The sequence below is a fragment of the Candida theae genome (assembly GCF_024610275.1).
Source record: "Candida theae strain CBS 12239 chromosome Unknown scaffold62, whole genome shotgun sequence".
In the NCBI taxonomy this organism is placed as follows: domain Eukaryota; kingdom Fungi; phylum Ascomycota; class Pichiomycetes; order Serinales; family Debaryomycetaceae; genus Lodderomyces; species Lodderomyces theae.
This window is the reverse complement of record NW_026261470.1, coordinates 34,690-59,664: the sequence shown is the minus strand read 5'-3', so window position 1 is coordinate 59,664 and position 24,975 is coordinate 34,690. Positions and strand designations below refer to the sequence as shown.

General features: G+C 40.9%; 13 protein-coding genes across 13 annotated transcripts; 4 read left to right on the top strand and 9 right to left on the bottom strand. All coding sequences in view use genetic code 12, as the record gives it.

Annotated features, from left to right (window-relative positions):
• Positions 1–751: 751 nt before the first annotated feature.
• On the top strand, positions 752–1,315 carry PEX4 (E2 ubiquitin-protein ligase peroxin 4; the record flags this gene model as incomplete). Its single annotated transcript, XM_051753750.1, has 1 exon — positions 752–1,315. The coding sequence occupies one exon, from the start codon at positions 752–754 to the stop codon at positions 1,313–1,315; it is 564 nt and encodes a 187-aa protein (XP_051607296.1).
• Positions 1,316–1,477: 162 nt separating this feature from the next.
• Positions 1,478–4,177, bottom strand: KGF57_004258 (uncharacterized protein; the record flags this gene model as incomplete). Its single annotated transcript, XM_051753749.1, has 1 exon — positions 1,478–4,177. The coding sequence occupies one exon, from the start codon at positions 4,175–4,177 to the stop codon at positions 1,478–1,480; it is 2,700 nt and encodes an 899-aa protein (XP_051607295.1).
• A 1,100-nt stretch (positions 4,178–5,277) lies between these two features.
• Positions 5,278–6,342, bottom strand: MUM2 (Mum2p; the record flags this gene model as incomplete). The annotated part of the gene is made up of 1 exon (XM_051753747.1): positions 5,278–6,342. The coding sequence occupies one exon, from the start codon at positions 6,340–6,342 to the stop codon at positions 5,278–5,280; it is 1,065 nt and encodes a 354-aa protein (XP_051607294.1).
• A 275-nt stretch (positions 6,343–6,617) lies between these two features.
• Positions 6,618–7,103, bottom strand: KGF57_004256 (uncharacterized protein; the record flags this gene model as incomplete). The annotated part of the gene is made up of 2 exons (XM_051753746.1): positions 6,618–6,922; positions 7,022–7,103. 2 exons carry the CDS (start codon positions 7,101–7,103, stop codon positions 6,618–6,620), a joined length of 387 nt encoding a protein of 128 aa, XP_051607293.1.
• A 379-nt stretch (positions 7,104–7,482) lies between these two features.
• On the top strand, positions 7,483–8,577 carry DES1 (Des1p; the record flags this gene model as incomplete). Its single annotated transcript, XM_051753745.1, has 1 exon — positions 7,483–8,577. The coding sequence occupies one exon, from the start codon at positions 7,483–7,485 to the stop codon at positions 8,575–8,577; it is 1,095 nt and encodes a 364-aa protein (XP_051607292.1).
• Positions 8,578–8,632: 55 nt separating this feature from the next.
• Positions 8,633–10,087, bottom strand: HTS1 (histidine--tRNA ligase; the record flags this gene model as incomplete). Its single annotated transcript, XM_051753744.1, has 1 exon — positions 8,633–10,087. One exon carries the CDS (start codon positions 10,085–10,087, stop codon positions 8,633–8,635), a length of 1,455 nt encoding a protein of 484 aa, XP_051607291.1.
• A 129-nt stretch (positions 10,088–10,216) lies between these two features.
• Positions 10,217–11,464, bottom strand: KGF57_004253 (dioxygenase; the record flags this gene model as incomplete). The annotated part of the gene is made up of 1 exon (XM_051753743.1): positions 10,217–11,464. One exon carries the CDS (start codon positions 11,462–11,464, stop codon positions 10,217–10,219), a length of 1,248 nt encoding a protein of 415 aa, XP_051607290.1.
• Positions 11,465–11,640: 176 nt separating this feature from the next.
• On the bottom strand, positions 11,641–12,879 carry RVS167 (amphiphysin; the record flags this gene model as incomplete). The annotated part of the gene is made up of 1 exon (XM_051753742.1): positions 11,641–12,879. One exon carries the CDS (start codon positions 12,877–12,879, stop codon positions 11,641–11,643), a length of 1,239 nt encoding a protein of 412 aa, XP_051607289.1.
• Positions 12,880–13,417: 538 nt separating this feature from the next.
• Positions 13,418–14,803, bottom strand: PGA4 (1,3-beta-glucanosyltransferase; the record flags this gene model as incomplete). The annotated part of the gene is made up of 1 exon (XM_051753741.1): positions 13,418–14,803. One exon carries the CDS (start codon positions 14,801–14,803, stop codon positions 13,418–13,420), a length of 1,386 nt encoding a protein of 461 aa, XP_051607288.1.
• A 2,050-nt stretch (positions 14,804–16,853) lies between these two features.
• APM1 (Apm1p) lies at positions 16,854–18,173 on the top strand (the record flags this gene model as incomplete). The annotated part of the gene is made up of 1 exon (XM_051753740.1): positions 16,854–18,173. The coding sequence occupies one exon, from the start codon at positions 16,854–16,856 to the stop codon at positions 18,171–18,173; it is 1,320 nt and encodes a 439-aa protein (XP_051607287.1).
• Positions 18,174–18,334: 161 nt separating this feature from the next.
• Positions 18,335–20,110, bottom strand: ILV3 (dihydroxy-acid dehydratase; the record flags this gene model as incomplete). The annotated part of the gene is made up of 1 exon (XM_051753739.1): positions 18,335–20,110. One exon carries the CDS (start codon positions 20,108–20,110, stop codon positions 18,335–18,337), a length of 1,776 nt encoding a protein of 591 aa, XP_051607286.1.
• Positions 20,111–20,381: 271 nt separating this feature from the next.
• Positions 20,382–21,758, bottom strand: RPN5 (proteasome regulatory particle lid subunit; the record flags this gene model as incomplete). Its single annotated transcript, XM_051753738.1, has 1 exon — positions 20,382–21,758. The coding sequence occupies one exon, from the start codon at positions 21,756–21,758 to the stop codon at positions 20,382–20,384; it is 1,377 nt and encodes a 458-aa protein (XP_051607285.1).
• Positions 21,759–21,919: 161 nt separating this feature from the next.
• On the top strand, positions 21,920–24,817 carry PRP22 (DEAH-box ATP-dependent RNA helicase; the record flags this gene model as incomplete). The annotated part of the gene is made up of 1 exon (XM_051753736.1): positions 21,920–24,817. The coding sequence occupies one exon, from the start codon at positions 21,920–21,922 to the stop codon at positions 24,815–24,817; it is 2,898 nt and encodes a 965-aa protein (XP_051607284.1).
• Between the last annotated feature and the right edge of the window lie 158 nt (positions 24,818–24,975).

Sequence of the window (24,975 nt, the reverse complement as noted above, 5' to 3'; positions counted from 1 at the left end):
GATGTCCCACCAACTTCCCACACAAACTCTTCTTGTCCCAAGTTTTTCTATTGTTAGCGCTTAACTTAGCGCGCACTTATGCTAAAGGAACACACAATTTTTTGAATGCGCACAGATCAAGCTCGGCCCAATAATTACATCCTCGGTTGAATTCGATTTTAATTTTTTTTTTTTTTTCTGAAATTCCATGCACCCCGAATTAAACATTGGCATATTTCTCAACGGTTTTTTTTAAGCTCAACAATGTCAATCGTTTTTCTTAAAGTTTTTAATGTTGGGACAGCATGTGGACGGAGTTGTAATAAATAAAAGTTTCTGTCTTGTAGGGATTTAAGTGGTGGGTGCAATAGATGTTCCGTAAAACTGAGCTGAGGTATATATTGATAAGCATAGCTGCTACCAGTTTCCATTTTACAAGTAACGATTTTATCCGAGTATCTACCCCTCCCCCCGCATTTTCGCATCATACTTTTTCCCGTAAACTCCGTTTCAGCACAGACAGAATTTTTTTTTTCTTTTTTTTCTTTTTTTTCTTTTTTTTCTTTTTTTTCTTTTTTTTTTTTTTCTCTTTTTTTTTTTCGAATGACAAATTTTACTCCTTTCTCTCTTCACATGCAATATATACAAAATTCTTATTTATACAGCATCAAAATTATTTTATCCTCCCAGTCATCACATTTCCTCTTCGCAAACACACCAGACTAACTATCTGCCAACTCGTATTCACACCCATATAGCCACATCTCCACAAATGTCTGCGGAAAAACGTTTAATCAGGGAATACACTTCATACAAGAAACAACCACCTCATACCAACAACCACCAAATAATACAACTATCCCCCGTCTCCGACGACTCGCTACTCCACTGGCAAGCAACCGTAGCCAAACCCACAAAGTCTGATTCCCCTTACTACTATGGCGGTATCTGGAAACTAGCTATCGAAGTTCCTACCAGCTATCCCCAACAACCACCAACGATCAAATTCATCACACCCATAATCCACCCCAACATCAACTTCCAAACTGGTGAGATATGTCTTGATGTGTTGAAATCACAATGGAGTCCAGCCTGGAACTTGGAAAGCTTGGTTGTCGCCATTTTGCAATTGTTGGATAATCCAGAACCGGATTCACCGTTGAATATCGATGCCGCTAATTTATACAGATTGGATAAAGTTGCATTCGAAAGTTTGGTACAGTTTGAGATTTGGAAATGTGGTAACTTTTACCAATTGAATTTGAGTACTTTGAGCCAAATGGACAAGAAACTGAGATGTTTGACGAGGGACGTTTCAGGGGTGAAATGTAACTAGAAGAAAAACCTTTATAGAAATAACGAATGTAACGAATGTGAACAAGCCGCTTACTTTATTTCTCCAATCTACTGTTTTGCAATCCACCTCTTTATAATCTATTTGTGACTTTGAAAATAACATCTATGCGCTTTATCTCTATAATTTATATAGCCCTCATGGTTACTCCTCCGATACAAACACTGTGGGGATACTCGACTCCTTCCTCTCACTAGCCTTTCCATTAGCATCAACACTCTCTCCACTTTGATGTTCTCCTCCATCACCAAATGTAAACACGGGAGGCGCATTAACAGCAGCATGCGCAATTGGCACCGACTTGGGTTCAATTATGAACGAGTTTAAACTATCCGAGGACGGCTTTTGTACACCCAACCCTTTGATTGAAGGAGAAGAAGAGCCAGAAGATTCGGAATTGCTCCTCTGTTGTTGTTGTTGTTGTTGTTGTTGTTGTTGTTGTTGTTGTTGTTGTTGTTGTTGCTGCTGCTGTTGCTGCTGCTGCTGCTCTTGCTCCTCAAGACGTACTTGCTGGTCATGAATATTTTGCAACTTCTTTTGAATAAGCTCAATATTCTGCTCTTCCTGAGACTTGAGGTTGGAAATTGCCGTCTCTTGTTGTACAAGAGCTTGTTGTAACCTCATATACTCTTCATGCTGATTTTGATGCTCTGTTGCTGAAAAGGTGGTGGCATTAGTAGGTGAAGCAGCCACATTTATGGGTGGTGGTGTCATTGCCATTTGTGGAGACGTAGACACACTCTTTGACCTAGGACCAACGTTTGACTGCCCTTGCGGTATTGCAGAGATTCCATCAAATGGATTCTCCTCCTCCTCTTGAAATGGCGACTCATTTGGTGTCTTGATCTTGGGCGTAAACATTCCCGACAATGCTGGGTTCGAAGCATTGCCCAACTCCAACGCCAATCCAGCTGCAGCAGCATGTTTCTTGGACTTTCGAACTGGTTGTATACTTTGATCTGCTTTTCTCTGAATAAATGCAAACCTAGCATAATGGTCATTTCCAAATTTCAACAATTCCGACAAATCTTCAATCCAAGATTTGTAATCTTCAGCAGTGGCACATTTGAATGTCTTTTTGGACTTGTTGGACAACTTAGTGAGGGTAAATTTAAATGAAGACTCGTCCTTAACGGCAATGTCATAATCATTGAGATTATAAGACTTAACAGGCTCATCCTCATATCCAATAAATCCCCCAATTTTATCCTTTGACTTTTTCATTTGTTGGTTAATCTCTTCATTGAATTTGAACTCGTGAAGGTAGTTGCATGAGAGGATATAGTAGTGACGCGTATAGTTTTTCATAAGCTTCTGTTTCTTGTACATCAATCCAAACCGAAGACACTTGTTTTGTATCGAATCCGCATACGGCAACACAACCAGCTTGATGGTACGGTTTTCTCTCTTGGGGTTCAAATCAGTGGCGTAGTATGTATTGACAAAGCAGTTGTTGTGTGTGATAAAGTACTCCCAATCAGCAGTCGAAGAACTACTGATCTTTGTTTTCAAAAATTGATAAAACTCCGAGTTGAAATCCAACTTGCCAAACTTATCAACTACCCAATTCAATTCCTTCAATAAATAAGTGAACAAGTCCCTACTAATGTTTTGTAAATTGACATACGAGGCAATCATGTAGTTTTCAAAAAGCAACTGCTTCTTTAACCGAGAGTCAACATCCAACTTCACCAACAATGGATCATCCAAAGCTGCAAATTCCTCGTCTTCTCCCTCATAGTCACGCAAGTATCCCTTGACAACCGGCTTGCTCCCACAATAAGACTCTACAGCAGCAGTGTATCTACTCAAAATTTGACCAGTCTTGGAGATCTCCCTCAGCAATTCCGCATTTGCAAACGCATCGTTCTTGAGTGAAGTTTTAATCTCCTTGATCTTGTGGGAAACTTGCTTCAACAACACTTCCAACCGAGGGATTATCTTTGTGCTGAGATCTTTGCGGAGTTTAAAACTGTTGTTGAATGCGACATGATGAGAACTTAAAAGAACCGCAGGCAAGTTGGTGTAGAGAGAATTGTCGGGGAAAAAAGTGGGTGGGATTTTCACATCATTGGTGTTGATAGCTTCTGGGTATGACAATGGAGGCGTTGACGCACCAGTGGCTTGAAGCTGAGGCGACGGTGGCTGCAGTTGTTGCAGTTGCTGCAGTTGCTGCTGCTGCTGCTGTTGACCACCGCCTAGTTGCTTTACTGCACCAAATGACGAGTTCCTCTTGTGTAAGTTGTTTGCAGCATTTTTCAAAAACGACTGATTGGAGTTGGATTTGGACTTGAATAACCCTGGGCGCTGCTTATCTGTGAGTGAACCTGTAGTCTTCAGATGTGTTGGATGCATTGGTGATCCACAAGTCGAAATACCAGCGCTTGAAGAAGTTATTGGACCCGATGGAATGTTTGAAGGTGTGGTGGGAGTGAAAGATGCAGTGCTGGCATTTGCATTCATTGACGATAAGCTACCACTTGACAAGTTCCTCTTGACTTCCTTGGTTGGGGTAGAGTTCTTGGGCAGCAAAGTTCCACTTATTCCTGGAGTGTTCAACCTGATATCATGAAGGATTCTATGAGGCAAGTCTTTACAACCAGGAAATTGTACTGCACTAATCAATTGATAGTTTAAATTCGCTTCTAGCTCCTTCACAAGAAGAATCTCTTTGAAATAGTAGATGATTGATTTGATGAAATACTTCCACAACTTGAAAAACTCAATCAAATTGTCAATTGGTTTGGAATCGTACGGTGGTAAGTTGTAGTAGAAAGGAGACCGTGGATCTGATGATGGAAGAACTTTCTCCTTTGTAAACTGGAAAGTCGACTGGGGAATCATTGCAGAGTGGCGTGGGGGATGCTATCGGGCCCTCCAGGAGTTAGATGGTTGTGTATCAGTATATCTGCGCTGGAATGTTTGAACACTTTATATTAGACTTTGAAAGGAGTTTTCTAGTTGTTGTTGTTGTTGTTGTTGTTGTTGTTGTTGTTGAACCAAGTGCAAACCTGCGCCAAGAAAAAGAAAAAAACGCTTAGAAGTCCAAAAGAGAAAAGAAAAAAAAAAAAATTAAAAAAAAAAGAAATTTAAAGTTTTTTGACATGTAAGAGAAGTTAAGAGACAAGCGTCGACAGGTTGGAAGGAAGGAAGAAAGGGGTTGGCGCAGTATAGGGGTGGGGTGCACTCTTGGACCATAGCAAAAAAAAGAAAAAAAATGGAGGGACTTCTACATATTTGGTTTGTAAAGGTGTACATAGGAGCTTGTTGAAAACAGCAATTAAGTTGTAGTTTGTGCGTACGATGTAAGCCACAGAGCGTATCCACAGCAACCATTATTAAACCTTCAACTTCTGCGTTGCACCAGAGAGACTAAAAGAGGACCCACATTAGTAGTACTAAGATGCGACAAAGTCAATTAGTGCAGAGATTGTTGTTTGATTCTGTTGTTTAGAAGGAACTGACTACGCGCAGAGTGCGTATGGGAAGGGGGGGCGGGAGGGGTGGAGGAAAAGGATGAGACGGAAGAATCAACTACCAAACTACGATTTTGTTAACAATGCAAAACATATCACAAAATCAACACATTTTTGAGGTTTTTATTTTTTTATTTTTTTATTTTGATTTTGTGAAACTCGACGATCTTCTCTTCAGTTCGATCTAGAACCAGTGAAATTACACCTTGTTTTTTTCTTCAGAAGCATTGGATATCTCTTGTTACAGAGATATGCAAACATAATAGTGAAAGAGTTTGTTTACTTCTATTCTAAAATTAGAATCAATGTATAGTAATCACCTTACTTCTTCTAGCATTGGAAAGAAAGTCATAATTCCTGGTAACTCAGCATTATTGCAGTTTGAGTTGTCTTCAGCTCTACGCTCCTGCCGACTTTCACATCTTTGTTTAGTGTGTCTCGCTTGGTTTCAGTACATTTAACTCTATTCTACTTACCATCCGCATGCTCTTCTTTGTCATTGCTTCCTGCCAACTGGGCAACCTGCTGCTTCAACATCCCAATCTCAACCAACAAACTTGACTTGCTACTTGTACTAACCATCTTTACCAACTCATCGTTCTCCACTTGCAACTGAGTCATCTTGTAAAGAAGCTTATGACTCAACTCCTCCAAGTCGTACCCAACCGCAGTATTGCTACTGACACGATTGGCAACAAGAATAATCTCCATTCTTCGATTGACATCATCCAACTCTTGACATTTCTCTTGCAACGTCTTGGACAAGTCCTGAAACAATTGATAGTGGTTTTGCGGTAACTTGAACGATTCACCAACATCTTCTTTGACCTCGTTATAGGCTCCTACTCTACCATTCTTATTCTTGATCATAACATTGATCTGATCAGTCAAATTCTTAATCATTTGGTTCTTCAAAATCAATTCATTTTTCAACTTTTGCACCTCTTCTTTCAAATCCAAGCCACTATCCTCATCCACAAATTTGGTTCCAATAGTGGAGTTGGGTGTCATGGGAAACCTGTTTCCATATGGAACATAACTAGGTGCATTGAGCATACTGTTTTTCATGTACTTGTTTGTTGCTGTTGTTGTTGTTGTTGATGCTGCTGCTGTCGCTGTGTACGAAGGCCTCCTTTCAGTAGAGTCAAAATAGACTTCTCCATTGACATCTTGCAACTCCTTGGCCAACGGTTGAAACGGGTTTGGCTTGTTTTGCCAATTCGAATGATACGCCGACTGATTCCAAAGCTTCATCGGGGTATGAAGGTCTGCGTGGTACAGGTAGCCTTGCCCAGTATTTTGCAAAGCATTCTGTTGTTGTTGTTGTTGTTGTTGTTGTTGTTGTTGTTGTTGTTGTTGTTGTTGTTGCCCCCCGTGCATCTGGTTATGAGTCGTCTGTTGCCAATTGAAGTTTTGAAAATCGTTACTGCTGATGTAGCTATTATTGGCAGCAGCTGAGTCAACTGTATTGTCGCAAGATTGAGGAGGAGGTGGAGGAACATCCAGATGTGTTTGGCTTGATGAAAAACTCATCAGATTGAATGACTTGGTGGTTGTGTTAGACACATTGATACTTGTAATATGGATGTAAACTATACATACTTTTGCCAAGGAGGACTCATTCATTGTGAAAGGTATAGACTTGAGGAAACGAGGAGCTGTAACACGGTCAAGATCAATGCAAGCCTTTGCGGAGAATCAATGGCTACTCTAAACCGTGATGGTGGTGGTGGTGGTGGTGGTGGTAGTGAATGGTGTTGCAAAAAAAAATGGTATAGGGTGAGAAAAGAGAGGTCGTGCAGTGGCGCTCAAAAGAACTGACCAGCGCCACCAATCATCTGCTGCAACATTTGACCAGCTGGCGTATTCAACACCACCTCCGGCAACTTCAATATCCTATCATCCAACGTTTTATCACATAAGAACTCCAAAATCGTATTTGTAAAATGATTACAATTGTTGGTGAACAAGTCGTACTGGGCAGCATCGTACTTCATATCCTCCCTGCTCCGAAGATCATTGACAAACGCTTCAATCGTCTCGTCATCAACATACGTCTCCCCAACATCAATCACCTCGATTGGAGCCCCGTATTTGAGATGGTGCGATTGGGCTTTAATCACTTGTATGCCGCGGTCGATGTAGTATTCTTTGCCTCTCACGACAACCGATGTGTGGTAAATAGCCTCAATCTCTGTACCCAAGAGCATACGACTGTATGTTCTGGCAAGACCCCTGGATAAGTCGTATACATAGACTTGTACTGGTGCTGCTACTGCTTCCTCTTCCTCCATTGCGGTTGATGGCAAAAACCAAAAAAAAAAGGAAAAAAAGAAGAGACGGAAGAGGGAAGAAGGAAAATCGAGACACAGAGAAGAAAAAAATAACATAGAATAAAACTGACATTGGCAATTATGCAACAGGCAAATGCAGATCGGGTAATAGAAAACTTTACCCTGCAAAGCTCCTTCATGTTAGATACGCGTCCGAAAAGAGTGGTCCCTGCTGCATCTTGCATATAGTTCCTGTAACTAAGTACATTAGAGTACCAAAATCAGATGTTTTATGAGAGAAAAAAAGAAAAAAAAATAAAAAATTATTCTGATCTAGACCTTACAAATTCACCACGTTTCCTTCTGCTCTTCCTTCAATGACAACTGGTGTACCTCAACCATGGACTCGACAATCAAACACAGAAACTCAGAGCAGACATTCACATTCGTCACTCCTCCAGCAGATGCTCCTATTGAAGTATTGAATGATTTCTACTGGACAACCGACGCAGAACCACACGCGCTTCGTCGGAAATTGATTCTTGCAAAATACCCCGAAGTGAGAAAACTCACGGGCTATGAGCCAAAGACAAAGTGGTACGTTTTATTGGTGGTCCTTTTACAGTTGTCAGTCGCAAGCTATCTCCGAAACACGCCAATTTTATCATGGAAGTTTATCACTTTGGCGTATGTTCTTGGTGCAACTGCGAACCAAGCAATTTTCCTTGCAATACACGAATTGAGTCACAATCTATTGTTCAAAAAGCCCTTGCATAACAAGTTGTTTGCTATATTCACAAACATCCCCATCGGAATCCCCTACTCTGCCTCCTTTCAACCATACCACCAATTACACCACAAATACCAAGGCGATGAATACTTGGACACCGACTTGCCAACTCGATTTGAAGCTATTGTCATGTCCAATCTCCTAGGAAAAGTGTTTTTTGCAACTTGTCAAATATTCTTCTATGCGCTTAGACCCATGTTTATCACGCAGATAAAGTTCACCTATATCCATTTGCTAAATGTGGTACACCAGATTGGCTTCGATTACCTTTGGGTAAACATCTTTGGATGGAACAGCTTTGCTTATTTCATTATGAGCTCCTTCTTAGCAGGCTCGTTGCACCCATGTGCCGGTCATTTCATTGCTGAGCACTATGTGTTGAGTGAAAATAACAAGCCTAGGAGTGAAATCCCAGTACCTCCCGAGACCTACTCCTACTATGGCTCTCTCAACTTGGTCACTTGGAATGTGGGCTACCACAATGAACATCACGATTTCCCGTATGTTGCTTGGACAAAGTTGCCTGAACTTAGACGCATTGCAGCAGAGTTTTATGACCCATTGCCCGAAGTTAAAAGCTGGTGTGGAGTGATTTGGTCGTTCATCTTTGACGATGTGAACACGCTATGGAACAGAGTGAAGAGGAAAGGAAAGGAAAAACATGGACACAAAATAGACAATCTAGATAAAAATCAGGACGCTTAAGGAAGGCGAGAGCTCAAGACAATAGAAAGAATAAACTATACTCTACTAGTCTCTATCAAAGTTGTAATTTTACAAACGACACCATCTCGTCAACTGAAATCAAATCACCTTCATTCTCTTCACCTTGGCCAAGCTTCTTGACTCTAACCTTACCTTCAGGGTACTCCTCTTTACCTAATATGACTGCAAGTTTGGCACCCGATTTCTCAGCTCCATCAAACTGTTTACGAGTATTGGCTTTAGCTTTGTACAAGAACTCCGCGTTGATGCCTGCTTTCCATAATTGGTTTGCAACTTGCATCCTCTCCTTTAAAAATCCATTCCATCCGTCACCACCACCAAATGCCATTACATAGACGTCTGTGTGTTGAGAATTGAGCTTTGACAAATCTGTTCTCTGTTTAATGATGGAGAATAATCTCTCAACACCAAAGGAGATACCAACACAAGGGATCGACTTGTTGTTTGAAAACATACCAACTAAGTTGTCGTAACGACCACCTGCAGCAATTGAACCAACCCCGACATATGCCGAAGCATCTTCATCCTCACTCTTGGCCTCTTTTTTCAACTCGCTTGCATTTTTTGGTGGTGCGCTAGCTGCTGTAACAGCTTCGTAGATGAGTCCAGTATAATAATCCAAACCCCTGGCCAAGGACAAATCGAAACTCAAACGATCTTGAATGTCGAAAGCTTCAACGTAATCAGCCAACACCTCCATCTCTTGGATACCTTGTTGCGCTGTTGCATTATCAATTCCACTTTTCTTCAAAATTTCAATTACCTGACGAATAGATCCGCTGTGTTGAACAAAAGTCCAAATTTTGTCTGCAGTCTCCTCACTTTGTCCCTTTTCCAAGATTTCCTTCCTCACCGCTTCCCAAGGCGACTTGTCTAGCTTATCAATTGCTGACGAAACCTTACGGACATCCTCATCCGGCACCCCACAAGCTTGGAAAATACCGTCCAATATCTTACGATGGTTCAACTTGACTTTATAGTCTTTAATCTCCAACTCATCTAACCCTTCGCAAAGGATGTTCAAAATTTCCGAATCTGGAACCATCAAGTCAAAAGTACCAGCAATATCAAAATCACATTGGTAAAACTCTCTCATTCTACCTTTGGTCATAGCTGGTTGATCTCTACGATAAACCTTTGCAATGTGGTATCTCTTGATACTACTCAAGTTGTTGCAGGCGACAAATCTTGCAAAGGGCACCGTCAAGTCGTATCTCAACGAAGTCAATTCACCCCCTTGATCTTCCAAATTGTAAATCAATTTGGAATCCTCACCATATTTACCAGTCAAGATTTCTCTCAATTCAAAAACTGGCGTATCAATAGTGACACCTCCATGTTTCTGGAAAAGGGTAGACAATTTCCCAAAAATGGACTCTCTTATGATCATGTCCTTATCGGCCCAATCCTTGGTACCTTTTGGAGTCTTGAGAATGAATTCTTGTGCCTTTGCTTTCTTAGTCATCGTGGTGAAGAGCCTTCTAATCATGGACAAGAAGGGCTAAAAAAAAAAAAAAATTGTTAACAGAGCTCAAAAATTTTCAAAATTACCCATCAGCCGCCTTCTTATTTGGGCAATGCTGCGGCTCACAATTTTTTTTATTCCTGTATAATCTATTTAATCCTCGTTTACACCATTTGATTTGGAGTACTTCAAACGTAGCATGCCATCCGTGAGAATTCTTTTACCCCAGCTGCCTGCAGCGGCACTACCTGTTTCATCTCTACACTGCTTCAAAAAGGGAAGAAGGGACGTACCACCAGTCCCTTTTTCCTCCTTCTTTTGCCTAGCTAATCCTGACCTTATAGTGGATCCCATCTTGTTGACTTTTTTAGCTTGAAGGACAATGTACCTAGTCACAATTTGTATGTGTTTGTCCCTGAATGATTTCAACATTGCCAAGCATGCATCATAAGCCAAAGTCAACGCTTCATCGTGTTGGGATTGCACAAAATCTCTAATCGTGAATGTGTATGGTTCTAAAGCTTCAAGGAACTCACGGTGCTCCCGTGGCATATACTCTCTCATTTCTCTTATGAACGAGTCATCATGAGCAACACCTAAAAGGATGTCAAAAAACTGAATCAATGACGATTGAGCGTTGGAGCCACCAGCATAGCTCCTCATGCCCTCTTCGTCTCCATAGCGTACCCCCTTTTCAAGACCCACACTGGCCATGTTCTTCCATCCAGCTAAATAGGGTCGCATTCTGAAATAAAAGATATGTGGGTCACACATTTCCTCCATGAGCATCATGTGTGATCCAAGTATATCGATACTTTCTGCTAGTTGCTGAAGGGAAGTAGTAACTGTTGAACTACCGCGTTCTGCGCCTTTCAAAGCCTCTAACCCTTTGCGCAAACAAAAGCTGCCCTCTTTCTCAAACCAGACACTGACCAAGTAAAACCAGCTTTCGTCGATACCCCCAGTAAATGTATTAATCGTGGTCAAATTGTCCAAGGTGAAATCTCCCTCCTCATCAATCTTTTTATAGTTCCAAAGACATAGCCCGGAATACGTTCCTATAGGAGGAAGTCCCAATTTCTGAGATACAGCAACCCAAGGAACAGCAATCTGCAGTGGCAATTTGTCAACCGGCTCACCAGTCCAAATATATGCATGGCCAATAAATGACAACACCTGATAAGCCCTTCTTTGCTCTCGAACACTTAATCCGTCCGTGGTCAAAACCGGAAGCTTGTCAACCACTGCCCTGATCCGTCTATTCATGATATACGATGGCAAGTTGTGCACTATATCCTCCCATGGTTTATAGTAGTCCTGTGGGAGACGCTCCAACGGAAGTTCTGAAGGAAGAAATCCTGTCTCTGGACTAACGTCAAACTCTTCTAACGTGGGGATCATTGTGGAGCAAAGCAAAAGGATATGTGTCAGCTGACGAAATTCCTTTTTTTTTCTTTTTCCTTTTTTTCTTTTTACACATAAATGTGTGACATATTTCGAGTGCGACAACTGAGCAACCACAGTTATCTACAAAAGACTCAAAACAGAAGTACAAATTAATTAAAAAAACGTATCCCTTACATCTTTATATAATTGGATGGGAACAAACCGGTAACTCCGTTGTACTTTCCCATCCACCAACCCGGATCATCTTTATTGACAATTTCAATTGTAGCACCAGCTGGAAAAGAGAGATCGCCTTGTGCTTGAGCAGTGTAGTCGTAAAGAGCAATACAAACCTGGGGAGCCTGAGCAGGAGCCTGAGCAGGAGCCGTAGGAGGCGGCGTATTCACATACGCAGGCGGAGCTTGAGGCGATGCATACTGCGGTTGCTGGTAACCAGTTTGGGGATACCCATTTGGATCTGAAGCCTTGTAGTCCGGATTATAGGTTGATTGATAAGGTGGGGCCAGTGGAGTAGGGGAGCCAGGGGCCAGAGCTCTTGCTGCCTGAAGCCTACCAACCTTTGACTTTGCATAACCAACCTTAAAATGAGTGATACCAATAGCATCTGTTTTTTCTTCAATGTCCCCCTTTTTCAAATTATAGGCTTCAACTATATCAGAATCCATGTCAAAGTATTGGATTTTCATCTCACTTGCCCTCGTATACAACGTATAATAGATGCTTAGTTGCATGTAATAAAAGGACACTACCAAGTCGCTTATTACCGTATTGTTATATTCGAACAACACCGGGAGCTGCGCAAGCAACTCTCCGTTATAAAAATCATATTCTTGTTGCGCCACACTAACCTCCGCTTCAGCTTTGTACATTTTCTCCTCATCCTTGGGAGTTCTTTCTTTCTTCTCTTGCAACTTGGAGTAGGTTCTCTGATGTCTATCAAGATCCAATCTCTTGTGTTCTCTTTTGGTTGCCGTTTTTCTGACTCCATTGATAACCTTGAGCAACTCCTCAGCAGGAATCACCACTCTTTTTTCAATCAATTCCAAGTCTGGTTTCAACTCCTCTTTCAATTCCGCCACCAATGCTCTATATTGCTCTGCTGCTTCGATACCAGCGGGGTTATCTTCTGGAACAATGGAAGTCGGATCAGACACTCTGCCACTAATTGGCTTATAGATCTCTTCAATAGCTTTTGAGAACTCAATTTGATTATCCAACATTCCACTGATAGCTTTGAAATACTTCTTGGACTCGTCGTTCAACTTCTTTGTCTCGATCTCGATCTCCTTGAATCTCCGCTCGGCATCTTCGTAAACGGCGTCGTGGGTGATATCGCCTCCCATGTTCAACTTTTCACGGAAGTTTTGAGGAGCCCTTATAATGGACTTTTTCAATCCCTTGAATGACATGCTTCTAGGTGGGCGATGATTGATTGATTAGGTTATTGATGGGTTGACAGAGTTGTTTGGTTTTCGACGCTGGAAATAAAGTGTGCGAGGATTTCTCAGGAATGTTGAGAGAGGCGAGGTTTGATAACGGAGGATGACAAGCTTAATGTGAGGCGAAAAGAAAAAAAAAAAAAAAAAAAAACAAAACCACCTGCCCTACAATGATCTTCTTGATCTTTGAAAACTCTCAAGAGAGGGTTCGCTTGGAGTGGCAATTCACTTGAGAAGCTGACTAGCACAGCGGCTCCCAAAAAAGCTACCAATATAGCCTCTTTTGAGCTTCCAAAAATGGTTAATGTAACCAGAGGAACAACACTTGTCTATTGCAAGTGCAAACTATCCACGAAACTTGCCAATGATTATTGGTAGAACCGTGATTTCATCAATTGAGCCAGAATATGTTGTAGCATCTATTCAGAATTCTTTCCTCAACGTAAATAAAATCAATGTGTACTACAAACGTATAGAAATACAAAATAACGTGCTTCTAAGCAATTTTTTAAACAGCAATAAAACCAGCTACTAAAGCCAAGAACCCAACAACACTGGTGACAGAAGTGGTGGCATCAATAGCAACACCGCCATTACCTTTTGATCCGGAAGCAGTCGACGAGCTTGACGAAGAGCTGCTAGATTGTTGAGCTGACGAAGTGGTGGCGGCAGAAGAAGCAGAATGGGTTGAAGCGCCAATTGTGCTGGTGTAGTTACCCGAGTCGTCGACGTTGTCATTGCTATTACAGCTTCCCTGTACATAAGCATCAAATCCATGCCCAGTTGGCTCTGCTAATCCCTTGACATATTTGATAGCTCCACCTGGAGTGTCTGGTATATCCTCAGTTACATTCCAAGTTGACGATTTGGATGGACAGTTGTTACCACCAGTGGATTTCAAATACCCACCATCACCACTTGGATCTTGAGTCTTGTTGAATTCATTCTTCAAGTTTTCAAAGTCTTGATTGGTGGAGACACTATCCCCGTCCAATTTCACCAATCCATATTCATTGTCTTCTTCTGAGTATTCATAAACCAACCCACCGGAAAACACACTGGACATGTCGGTAGAGTAAATGCTTTCAATTTCACTGAAAGGTCTTGGTTTCTTTGCATTACATCCAAACTCTGAAAAGAAGAGAGGGATGGTGAAGTTTTTGAAATCCTTCAATTCTTGGGAATATTGTGACGTGGTCATACTAGCATCACCACACCAGGAGTAGTCGTTTATTCCGTACATGTCAATTCTCGCCATATCGTCGTCACCACAGTTGAAATATAAACCAGAACTCAATCTGTATTCATCCACACTGGCAGCTGAATATCCAACGGGAATGGATCTAAAGCCTCTGTTTTTGATGAAAGTTTTCAAGTCTCTGACCACAGCCTTAACATAAGGTGCCGCTTCCAAAGAAGGTCCATCATTGATAACTTCGTTACCAGCAAAGAATCCCAAGGTGTTGTTGTATTGAGCAAAGAGTTGAGCTGAAGCGAAAACCTCTTGCAAGTAATCTGAGTTGTATGAGCATTTGGCGTTGGACCTAGTAATGGAAGAATGTGGAGTGTTCACATCCAATATGACATAAATACCTGCTTGTGCCAATTTGTCCATACATTCGTCGTGGTCTTTGGTGTTGTCAACAGAGTAAATACGAACTGTATTGATACCCAACTCTTGAAAATATGGGATATCACGCTCACAAACATTGGTGTCAGCTAATGGATCTTCCAACTCAGATGACCCCCCTGGTTGATAGTCAACTCCTCTGATGTAGAAACGTTCACCAGTTTCAGAATTCCAAAACGCGTTACCCTTTACCTCAATAGCAGGAATAGCCGCAACGATGGTTGATGCAAGTGAAAGATAAGTAATTAACGATTTGAATAACATTGAGTTGACTTTTGTAAAGCGAGTGTAGGAATGAAGGAGGGAAGTCAAGTGTGTGTTGTGAAAGAAGTGAAAAGTATCTTTGGATTGGAAAATGTTTTGATTTTGATTTGGCGTTTGCGAGCTCTTTCTTTTTTTTTTCTTTTTTTTTTTCTTTTTGGTGTTTAGAAAGTGGAGAGATGAATGCTTCTTTGGTGGTACAAAAACTAGAGTTTATAGAAGACAATAGAGAAGTTGAACTTGTTCGAGGAGAGATGAGAAAACTAGTTCCAGACAAGTTGCGTATTGTACAGCTACATTAGTCTCAAGTGTTCCGAGAGAAGGTGAGATATGGACTTAGAAAGAATATCGTGGTTCCAGTGACGTTTAATGAAACCCATTTACCATGACAGCACTTTTGACTGACAGGTATTATAAAGAAGAAGAGTTTTGCGTACGTATCACCATGTGAGATTCCTAAGAAAAATAATCAAAAGGGTCTTGTCTCCTTTTTAATCTATCTTGACTCCTTGCTCCAGTGATCCATAAATATTGGTGTGTGATATGCGTGTGAAGACACCTCCACTTTGACCATTCGTAAGCCACTGGTCGTCTTTCCTTCGTACTTCGTAATTCTATCAAACGAAAAACGAGCAAGAGAACAAACCTTTCTATTGATTGAACAATAGGCGCCAATTGTGAAGAATAGTAACAATGTAAACAAAAATTGCATACAAAAACGCGATTATTTTGTAGCACAAAACACAAACACAAACAACAGCAGCAACAGCAGCAACAGCAGCAACAACAGCAAACATCGGAGAAGACCTACATGGATCGATTGGAAATACTACACAACACCAATAGCTTGAAACCAAAAAATACGAGAAAGAAAAAGAAATTTGTGTACACAAAAAGGGGGACAATTTAAACAATAGGAGGTTCAGAGGTGGAGTGATAAAGAAAGTGTAAGTGTATCTGCTCAATGTTGATGAATATCAAAAACCAAGAGCTTTTGGACAGTTTGCATACACCTTTGATGTGGTATATACACTTGTTAGTACCTTGGGTTGTCGCCAATAGTAAAAACACGTCATAGATCAATTTAATGAAAACAGTAATGATTTATACTACACCCGCTTCTTTTTCTGAGCCACTTGTATTTGACAGGTATTCAGAAGATGTATTTTGTGAAGCAACTTTTCTGCCAGAATGACAACAAGGGTCTTTTCTTTTCTTTCCTTTTCTTTTTTGTTTTTGTCCCGCCCCCACCCTGAATCACTGCATATTTGTCTTAATTGTACAATTGTATCCTCAGATAGGTTGTACGTGTCTCACAGAGGCACATTCAATTCTTGAAATGCAAGTATGTTGGTAGCAACGCAAAAACAAGGCAGCACTTAAAAATATGCTTAGTAGGAGTAACGGCATTTCAATAGATGCAGAACACATACATCATTACGAACCTGAATTGATTTCGCAATACACTCCAACATTTTGTGCCGTCAATCGTTGAATATTTTGCGTCAATTTCGCAGAAAACTTTCAAATTGCAAAAACTTAAATACACAATACAGCCAAACGACTTCTGTTGTTGTCAAAGAAAGGATAATGTCCTAAATATTAGCTTGATAGATATTTGTTCGCAATTACTACCATCGGGCTCTTAACATATACGTATCTACTCTACATTCCATGGGGTATACATAACAAAGTAAGTAAGTAGCCCCGCTGGCCATAGGTTCTGTCAGTTCATTTGTTCCTTATTCCACTTCAACTTATTCACTACTTCTTTTCATAAGAAGTGGCTACAGCAAACTACTCCTCATATATAATGATCATACTGCAGACCGTTACTATCAGTCCTTGGTTACTTTCACCTATTGCAATTAAGGATGCGCTACCAAACCAGTTTTGATCTCTCGCGTTGCGGTGTTGGCAATTTTTTTTTTTTTCTTTCTTTCTTTCTTTCTTCCTTCGACAACAACAACAACAACAACAAATCAGAACAACATCGACAGCGCATCCTGTATTATACCACTAGCTCCACCCTCCACCCTCCCCTCCCTCAATTATGGCCTCACAGATACATTTCCTAGACATCAAGGGCAAACCGTTGCTATCCCGTGATTACAAAGGCGACATCCCCACAAACACAATTGAGAAATTCCCCCTTTTATTATTAGAGTTGGAAAATACCATTGATGATGGGGATTACAAACCATTCATCAACCACCAAGGAATCAACTACATCTTCATCAACCACAACAACTTGTACATTTGCGCATTAACGAGAAAGAATGAAAACATCATGACCATTGTCATTTTCCTATCGAAATTGGTTGAAGTTTTGACTCAGTATTTCAAGTCGTTGGAAGAAGAGAGTATAAGAGACAACTTTGTTATAATATATGAACTTCTTGATGAAATGATGGATTTTGGTATTCCGCAAACTACCGATACAAAGATTTTAAAAGAATACATCACACAAGATTACTATTCTTTGATCAAAACTACACCTTCACATTTGGTTGCGCCACCTAATGCCGTGACCAATGCCGTTAGTTGGAGAAAAGATGGGATCAGTTACAAAAAGAATGAAGCGTTTTTGGATGTTGTTGAAAGTATCAACATGTTGATCTCGCCCCAGGGTAAGGTTCTCAACAGTGAGATTCTTGGAGAAATCAAAATCAAAAGTCACTTAAGCGGAATGCCCGATTTACGTTTAGGGCTCAACGACAAGGGACTTTTCACAAGCACTGATGACTCCTCCTCCACTACCGAGGGCAAAAACGTGGAAATGGAAGATATCAAATTCCACCAATGTGTACGATTATCCAAATTTGAAACTGAAAAAATCATTACATTTATCCCACCAGATGGCGAATTCACTCTAATGTCGTACCGTTTGTCATCGGCCCAATTCTTGACAAAGCCATTGATGTTGGTGCAGTGCAAGACGAAAGTCCACAAACATTCCCGAATTGAAATCAATTGTACAATAAAAGCACAGATCAAAAAGAAATCTACAGCTAACAACGTTGAAGTAATCATACCCATTCCCGATGACGCAGATACCCCAAAGACAGAGTCCGAATACGGCTCAATCAAATGGATACCGGAAAAATCATGTCTTGTTTGGAAATTAAAAACTTTCCCCGGTGGTAAAACATTTTCCATGAGAGCAGAATTGGGATTGCCAGCAGTCACTGACCCCGAGTCTGTCTTGAGCAAAAAGCCAATCAAGGTGAATTTCTCCATCCCCTATTTCACCACGAGTGGAATCCAAGTGAGGTATTTAAGAATCAATGAACCAAAGCTACAATACCAATCATATCCTTGGGTCAGATACATTACAAAATCAGGAGAGGACTACATAGTAAGAACAAGATGATGAAGGCCAATAAAACAAATAAAAAAAAAAAAAAAACAAAATAAAAAAAAAAAATCATAATCAATATTAATCCTTTCTTGGATAATGCATATACTTACTGGAATTAAAATGGTGTCTTTCATATAGACAATAAATAAATGAACTCCCCCGTCCTCTTTTCCTTAAATATCAGTAACACATCCCTTGGAAGCATCACTAACCAATTTAGCATACTTGAATAAAGTTCCCCTCTTGTACTTTGGTTCAGGTGGAGTCCAGTTCTCCCTTCTCTTGGCCAACTCTTCTTTCGAAACCAATAAGTCAATGATGTTGTTTTCAGCATCAATGACAATCTCGTCACCATCTTCAACAAGACCAATTGGTCCACCTTCAGCGGCTTCTGGAACAACGTGTCCAATCAAGAACCCATGCGATCCACCAGAAAATCTACCATCAGTGATCAAAGCTACATCTTGTCCTAACCCGTAACCCATCAAAGCACTGGAAGGTTTCAACATTTCTGGCATACCGGGACCACCTTTAGGTCCTTCGTATCTAATAACACAAACAGTTTTTTCTCCCTTTTTGATCTCACCTGCTTCCAAAGCAGTGATGAATGCATGCTCTTCATCAAAAACTCTGGCCTTACCCTTGAAATAAGTTCCCTCTTTACCAGTGATCTTAGCAACAGCCGAACCTGGTGCCAAGGTTCCTTTCAAGATTTGTAAATGTCCATTAGGCTTCAATGGCTTGGAAAGAGGGTGAATGATGTCTTGATCCTTTGGCAATCCTGGTAAATCTTTCAAGTTCTCAGCAATGGTCTTTCCGGTAACAGTCAATTGAGATCCATCAAGCAACCCTTCCTCAACCAAATACTTCATAACTGCTGGAGTACCTCCTCTAGCTTGCAAGTCAGCCATAACATATTTACCAGATGGCTTAAAGTCAGCAAGCAATGGAGTCGAGTCACTGATTCTTTGGAAGTCGTCAACAGAAAGGTCAATATCAAACGAAGATGCAATGGCAATCAAATGCAAAACAGCATTGGTGGAGCCACCAGTAACAATGATGTAAGTGATGGCATTTTCAAACGATTTCTTCGTGATGATGTCCCTTGGCTTCAAATCCTTGTTCAACAAATTCTTTATAGCGTCACCAACTGAAGCACACTCATGAGCTTTTTCCTTTGAAACAGCTGGTGATGACGACGAGTAAGGTAAAGTCAATCCCATGACTTCAGCAGCCGAGGCCATAGTGTTGGCCGTGTACATACCACCACAAGCACCAGGTCCAGGGCACGCATGCCTAACAACATCTTGCTTTTCCTCCAAGGTAATTTGCTTTGACAAGTATTGTCCATAACTTTGGAAAGCACTAATGATATCAATCTTGTCAGCAATGGCCGGGTTGCTTTTGCTGGCACCACAAGTGGGCGATCCAGGCAAAATAGTACCACCATATACCATAATCGATGGTCTATTGTGTCTTCCCATTGCCATCATGACACCCGGCATGTTTTTATCACAACTTGGGATGGCAATATTAGCATCGTACAATTGAGCCATAGTCATTGTCTCGAACGAGTCAGCAATAATTTCTCTTGACTGCAATGAATACTTCATTCCTTCGGTACCATTAGTAATACCATCCGACACACCAATGGAGTTGAATTGCATAGCTTTCAACCCAGCCTTATTTATGGAGTCAGCACATGCATTATTCAAATCCATTAAATGCATATTACATGGGTTACCGGACCACCAAACAGACCCAACACCAACTTGGGCCCTGTTGAAATCGTCATCACTGAACCCAGTGGCGTAAAGCATCGCTTGGGATGCACCTTGTGATGGATCGCCAGTGACGATAGATGAATATTTGTTCAATTTCTTTTCGCATCGAGCAGCACTAGAAGAGAGGCTTCGTATGCACCTCTGTGAAGAACACCTGAAACTCATTGTCTTAAATGCACCCTAGAATCTCTTTGAGGTTGAGATGAAATGAGGAGACTTGAAAGAAAGAAGGGGTAGAAAGAAAGAAAGAAAGAAACAGAGGTGAAAAAATATGAGAAGAAAAATTTCGGTTTGAAATCAATTGGAGCGGTTCAGGGCCTTTTGTACGACCAGCCAATAAGCGCTGAAAAATTAGTCATATACGCCAATCTAGACTTGTCTAAGCATAAAGCTCTACAGTTATTTTATTTTTTTTAATACACCCATCTTCTATACGCTATACCTTCTGCTTTATACCATGCATCATTTCCTCTTTGTTTATCAAATGGCCAATCGAATCAACCTCTTCCAACAACTTATCTACATCAAAGCACCAGTCATTGAGCAAGTTGTTGATATGGTTATCACTCACTCGTGGGTCGCTACCCTCAATTCGCTTTGTCTTGTCAAACTTGACTATACCCTTTGGACGGTTGATCTTGGCAACAATCATTCCCTCATTCACCAACTCACTCACATACTTTTCCGACTCATCTGTGGATAACTGCAAAAGATAAGCCAACCTCTCCAATTGGATAATCAGGTAGAACTTGTTGATAACACGCAAATTGTGTTCTATTATTCTCTTTTGTAAGTTTTGGTAGTTCTTTGGGTCCTTGAAAATGAATGATTGCTCAAATTCGTTCTTGTAAATAGATTCAATGTTGGTCCAATGAATCAACTCGTCAGTGGAGAATATTTCCAACAATTTGAAAATCTTTGTCTCAACATTCTTTTTGAAAACAGGGTTCTTTTGTATCTTGTTGATCAAGTCAATCTGGTGGGGGTCTGATGTGGAAAGAATTATGTAGTAAATGGTCTGCACAAGATAATCTTTGTAGTTTGCCGATTCCTGAACCAATGGAATTTCAATCAATAACAACAAGTTCTTGACAATCGATATGTAATCATAGTCAAATGTGTTTATTTCGATCAAATACTTCAAATAAGTTGTCTTGAACTCATCCGCCTTGTCAAACCCTTTCAACGTCTTCAACAAAATCTTTCTGCTCAATATTTTTGCCTGATTGTAGTCACCTTTTTGCAATGTTAATCTGATCTGCTCTAAAATGTACTCAATTTTGTCACTAAAAGGCATCAACGAATACGTCTCCACTTGCAAATCACACAAGATCTCCACTGCCTTGTCCAAGTCGTGCTTCTTGTTCAAGTAAATTTCAGCCAATTGTTTGGACACAATCGCCCTCTCAACTTCAACAAAAATCTTCTTGTCTGTTACTGTTCTTATCGTGTCAATGATCTTCATCTTTGTTTCCAACTCTTTTTCCTTTGACTCGTCCAATTTCGACAAATTGGCAATCACATCTTGAATAAATGCCTGGATGGACGATTTCAACTGGCCATGCTTTTTGGACAAAATAACAATCAAATCGTTCAAGTAGTCCCAGTCATTATTATACACCAAAGTAGACACAATCTTGTTCAAAACTCTCTTTGATGAAGCCAAATCGGACGATTGACGAGTTTGCTTCTCCAAAACCAAGTACTTGTCCAATTGTTGTTTGTAATCAGGTATCTTTTCAATAAGCGGGAACTGCTCATCCAACGTAGCAGAAAAATCCTTCTCCGCCTTGATAGGGTCTTCTCTGGACATGATATGGGCGAATAAAATGTATATAGGGTGATACTTTCGGTGGCAAGAAAAGAAGCCCAAAAAGAAAAAAAAAAAAAAAAAAGACAAAAAAAGGTTAAACTCTGCAACTTTTTTTGGTCGTGCGGTTTTCACACATTTGCAACACAGACCATCACCCACAAATGACAAGTGCCATCACCGATACAGATAAGCTACGACTGGATATCATAAGACAACACTTGAATCTACATGATGAAGAAAGTATAAACTTGACTTTGAGCTTTCTAGCAGAATTGCACAAGAAATCACCTTCCTCATTTGAAGCATTCCAAAAGACAGTTCAACAAAATGGAGGAGAAGACTTTGATACAGCCTTTTTAAGAGAGGTCTTTGACTCGTTTGGAAAGGACAAGCTCGGAGACAATCTAGACAACGAAGATGAACTTTGTGGTAGGATATTTGAAGGGACGGTTGCATCCATTCGCCCATACGGAGCTTTCATCAGATTCAACAACACATCAGGACTCTGCCATATCTCTCAAGTTTCCTATGATGGATCTAGAACGTCACGTATGGATCTACATCCTAATCAAAAAGTATTTGTCAAAGTCATCGACCAAGAGAACAAGGATCCGAGGAAAATTTCACTTTCGATGAGAGGAATCAATCAAGAGACAGGCATTGAGGAGAGGGAAAGGATTGAGAGAGATCACCAGAGGATGCCGGCAGAAGAATCTAGAACCACCTCCTACCCCGACTTTAATCACGAACTTGAAATCGAGACCGAGATTGAGCTTAATGATGCTAGGCCCTCTTTTCTCCAAAACCAAGGGTACAAAGAAACAGCTTCATCCATCAATACAATTTTGAGTATGGATGGCGCAATGAGTAAAGCTGCTGAAAATGGATCTGATTTTGCTCGAAAGTTTAGAGAGGACAAACTACAGAAAGAAAAGGAAAAGAATAAAGCGAGTCATGAGCAAAACGACCCTTTATCAGAGCAGAAAAAGACTGAAGAGGTTGTGTCGGAATGGAAAAAATCCCAAAAGCGTCTGTTTTATCAATCCACGAAACTCAGCATTGAAGAGCAGAAAAAGTCGCTACCTGTATATGATATGCGTGCTGATCTAATCCAAACGGTTAAAGATAACCAATTTATTGTTATTGTTGGAGAGACTGGGTCGGGTAAGACCACTCAAATTGTGCAGTACATATACGAAGAAGGGATAAATGTAATCAACGGGGATTCGAAGGTTATTGGATGTACCCAGCCGAGACGTGTGGCAGCTACATCCGTGGCAAAGAGAGTGTCTGAGGAAGTTGGCTGCGAGCTTGGTGATGAAGTAGGATACAATGTTCGATTTGATGATAAAACCACACCAAAGACAAAGATCAAGTATATGACTGATGGTATGTTGGAAAGAGAGGCACTCACGGACCCTGAAATGAGCAAATATGCGGTCATAATGTTGGATGAGGCACATGAGAGGACAATTGCCACCGATGTGCTATTCGCTTTGCTAAAGAAGGCGGCATTGGCAAACCCAAACTTGAAAATAATTGTCACATCAGCCACTTTGGATTCTGACAAGTTCTCCAAGTTTTTCAACAACTGTCCGATTTTGAATATTCCTGGTAGAACATACCCTGTGGAGGTGCTATACACAAAGGAGCCCGAGATGGATTATTTGCCGGCTGCTTTAGATACAGTCATGCAAATACACATTTCGGAACCCAGCGGAGACATCTTGGTGTTCCTCACAGGACAGGAAGAGATTGACACCAGTTGCGAAGTGCTAGCTGAACGGGTAAAAGTGTTGGGAGACTCAGCTCCAGAGCTCATAATTTTACCCGTGTACTCTGCTTTGCCAGCAGAGGCACAAGCCAGAATCTTTGAACCCACGCCTCCTGGATCGCGAAAGGTTGTATTGGCAACAAACATTGCTGAAACATCCATCACCATTGACGGCATCTACTACGTTGTTGATCCCGGGTATGTCAAGTTGAACGCATATGACCCGAAGCTGGGTATGGATACGTTGAAGGTATCTCCCATCAGCAAGGCGCAAGCCAATCAAAGAAGCGGAAGAGCAGGTAGAACTGGACCGGGAAAGTGTTATCGGTTGTACACTGAACAGTCTTATGCCACCGAAATGCTTCCAAACTCTATTCCCGAAATACAAAGACAAAATTTGTCCCACACAATTTTAATGTTGAAAGCTATTGGGATCACCGATGTTGTCAACTTTGAGTTTATGGATCCTCCTTCTAAAAACTCCATGATGACTTCTTTGGAAGATCTTTATATGTTGGAGGCGTTGGATGATGATGGTGAACTTACTCAATTGGGAAGGAAAATGGCTGATTTCCCAATGGAGCCTGCACTTGCCAAAACACTCATCAAGTCGGTTGACTTACGTTGCACAGAAGAAATTCTAACAATTGTTGCTATGTTGTCGGTGCAAAGTATCTTTCATCGACCAAAGGACAAGCAACAAATAGCAGACCAGCGAAAGGCAAGATTCCACTCTACCAAAGGTGACCACTTGACTTTGCTCAATGTGTATAACCGTTGGTGCGCCAATAAGTACAGCAAAGATTGGTGTCGAGATAATTTCATCCAAGACAGAAGTATGCGACACGCGAGAGAGGTGAGGAGGCAATTACAGACAATCATGACCAAACACAAGTATGCAATCGACTCATGTGGCAATGATTTGGACGCAATCCGAAAATGTCTTTGCTGCGGCTACTTCAAAAACGTAGCGAAGCGTGATTCCGGCGAGGGTTACAAGACTTTGTCAAAGAATGAACTGGTCTATCTACACCCATCCTCAAGTCAGTTTGGAAAGAGTCCAGAGTACGTACTATACCATGCAATAGTGATGACCTCGCGTGAGTACATGCACAATGTCTCTGTTATTGACCCTGAATGGCTTTGCGAATATGCGCCAAAGTATTTCAAACTAGCTGACCCGCATAGTCAAGCCAAGAAGAAACAAAAGATTGTCCCATTGACATCATTTGGAAACCGGAATCAGAAAAAACTGTCACGATGGAGACCAGGTAAGAAGAAGTAAAGCGGTTGAGCACGCGGAGAAAATGGGCCGGACATAAGGACCTTTGTGCCCCGCAATACAATAAACGCTAGCAGATATGTAGAAGTAATTTTAGTAGCGATATGATCTACAGTATCTCTCATTGCTATATGCGTAATGTCACGTCTTTGCAAGTCCTG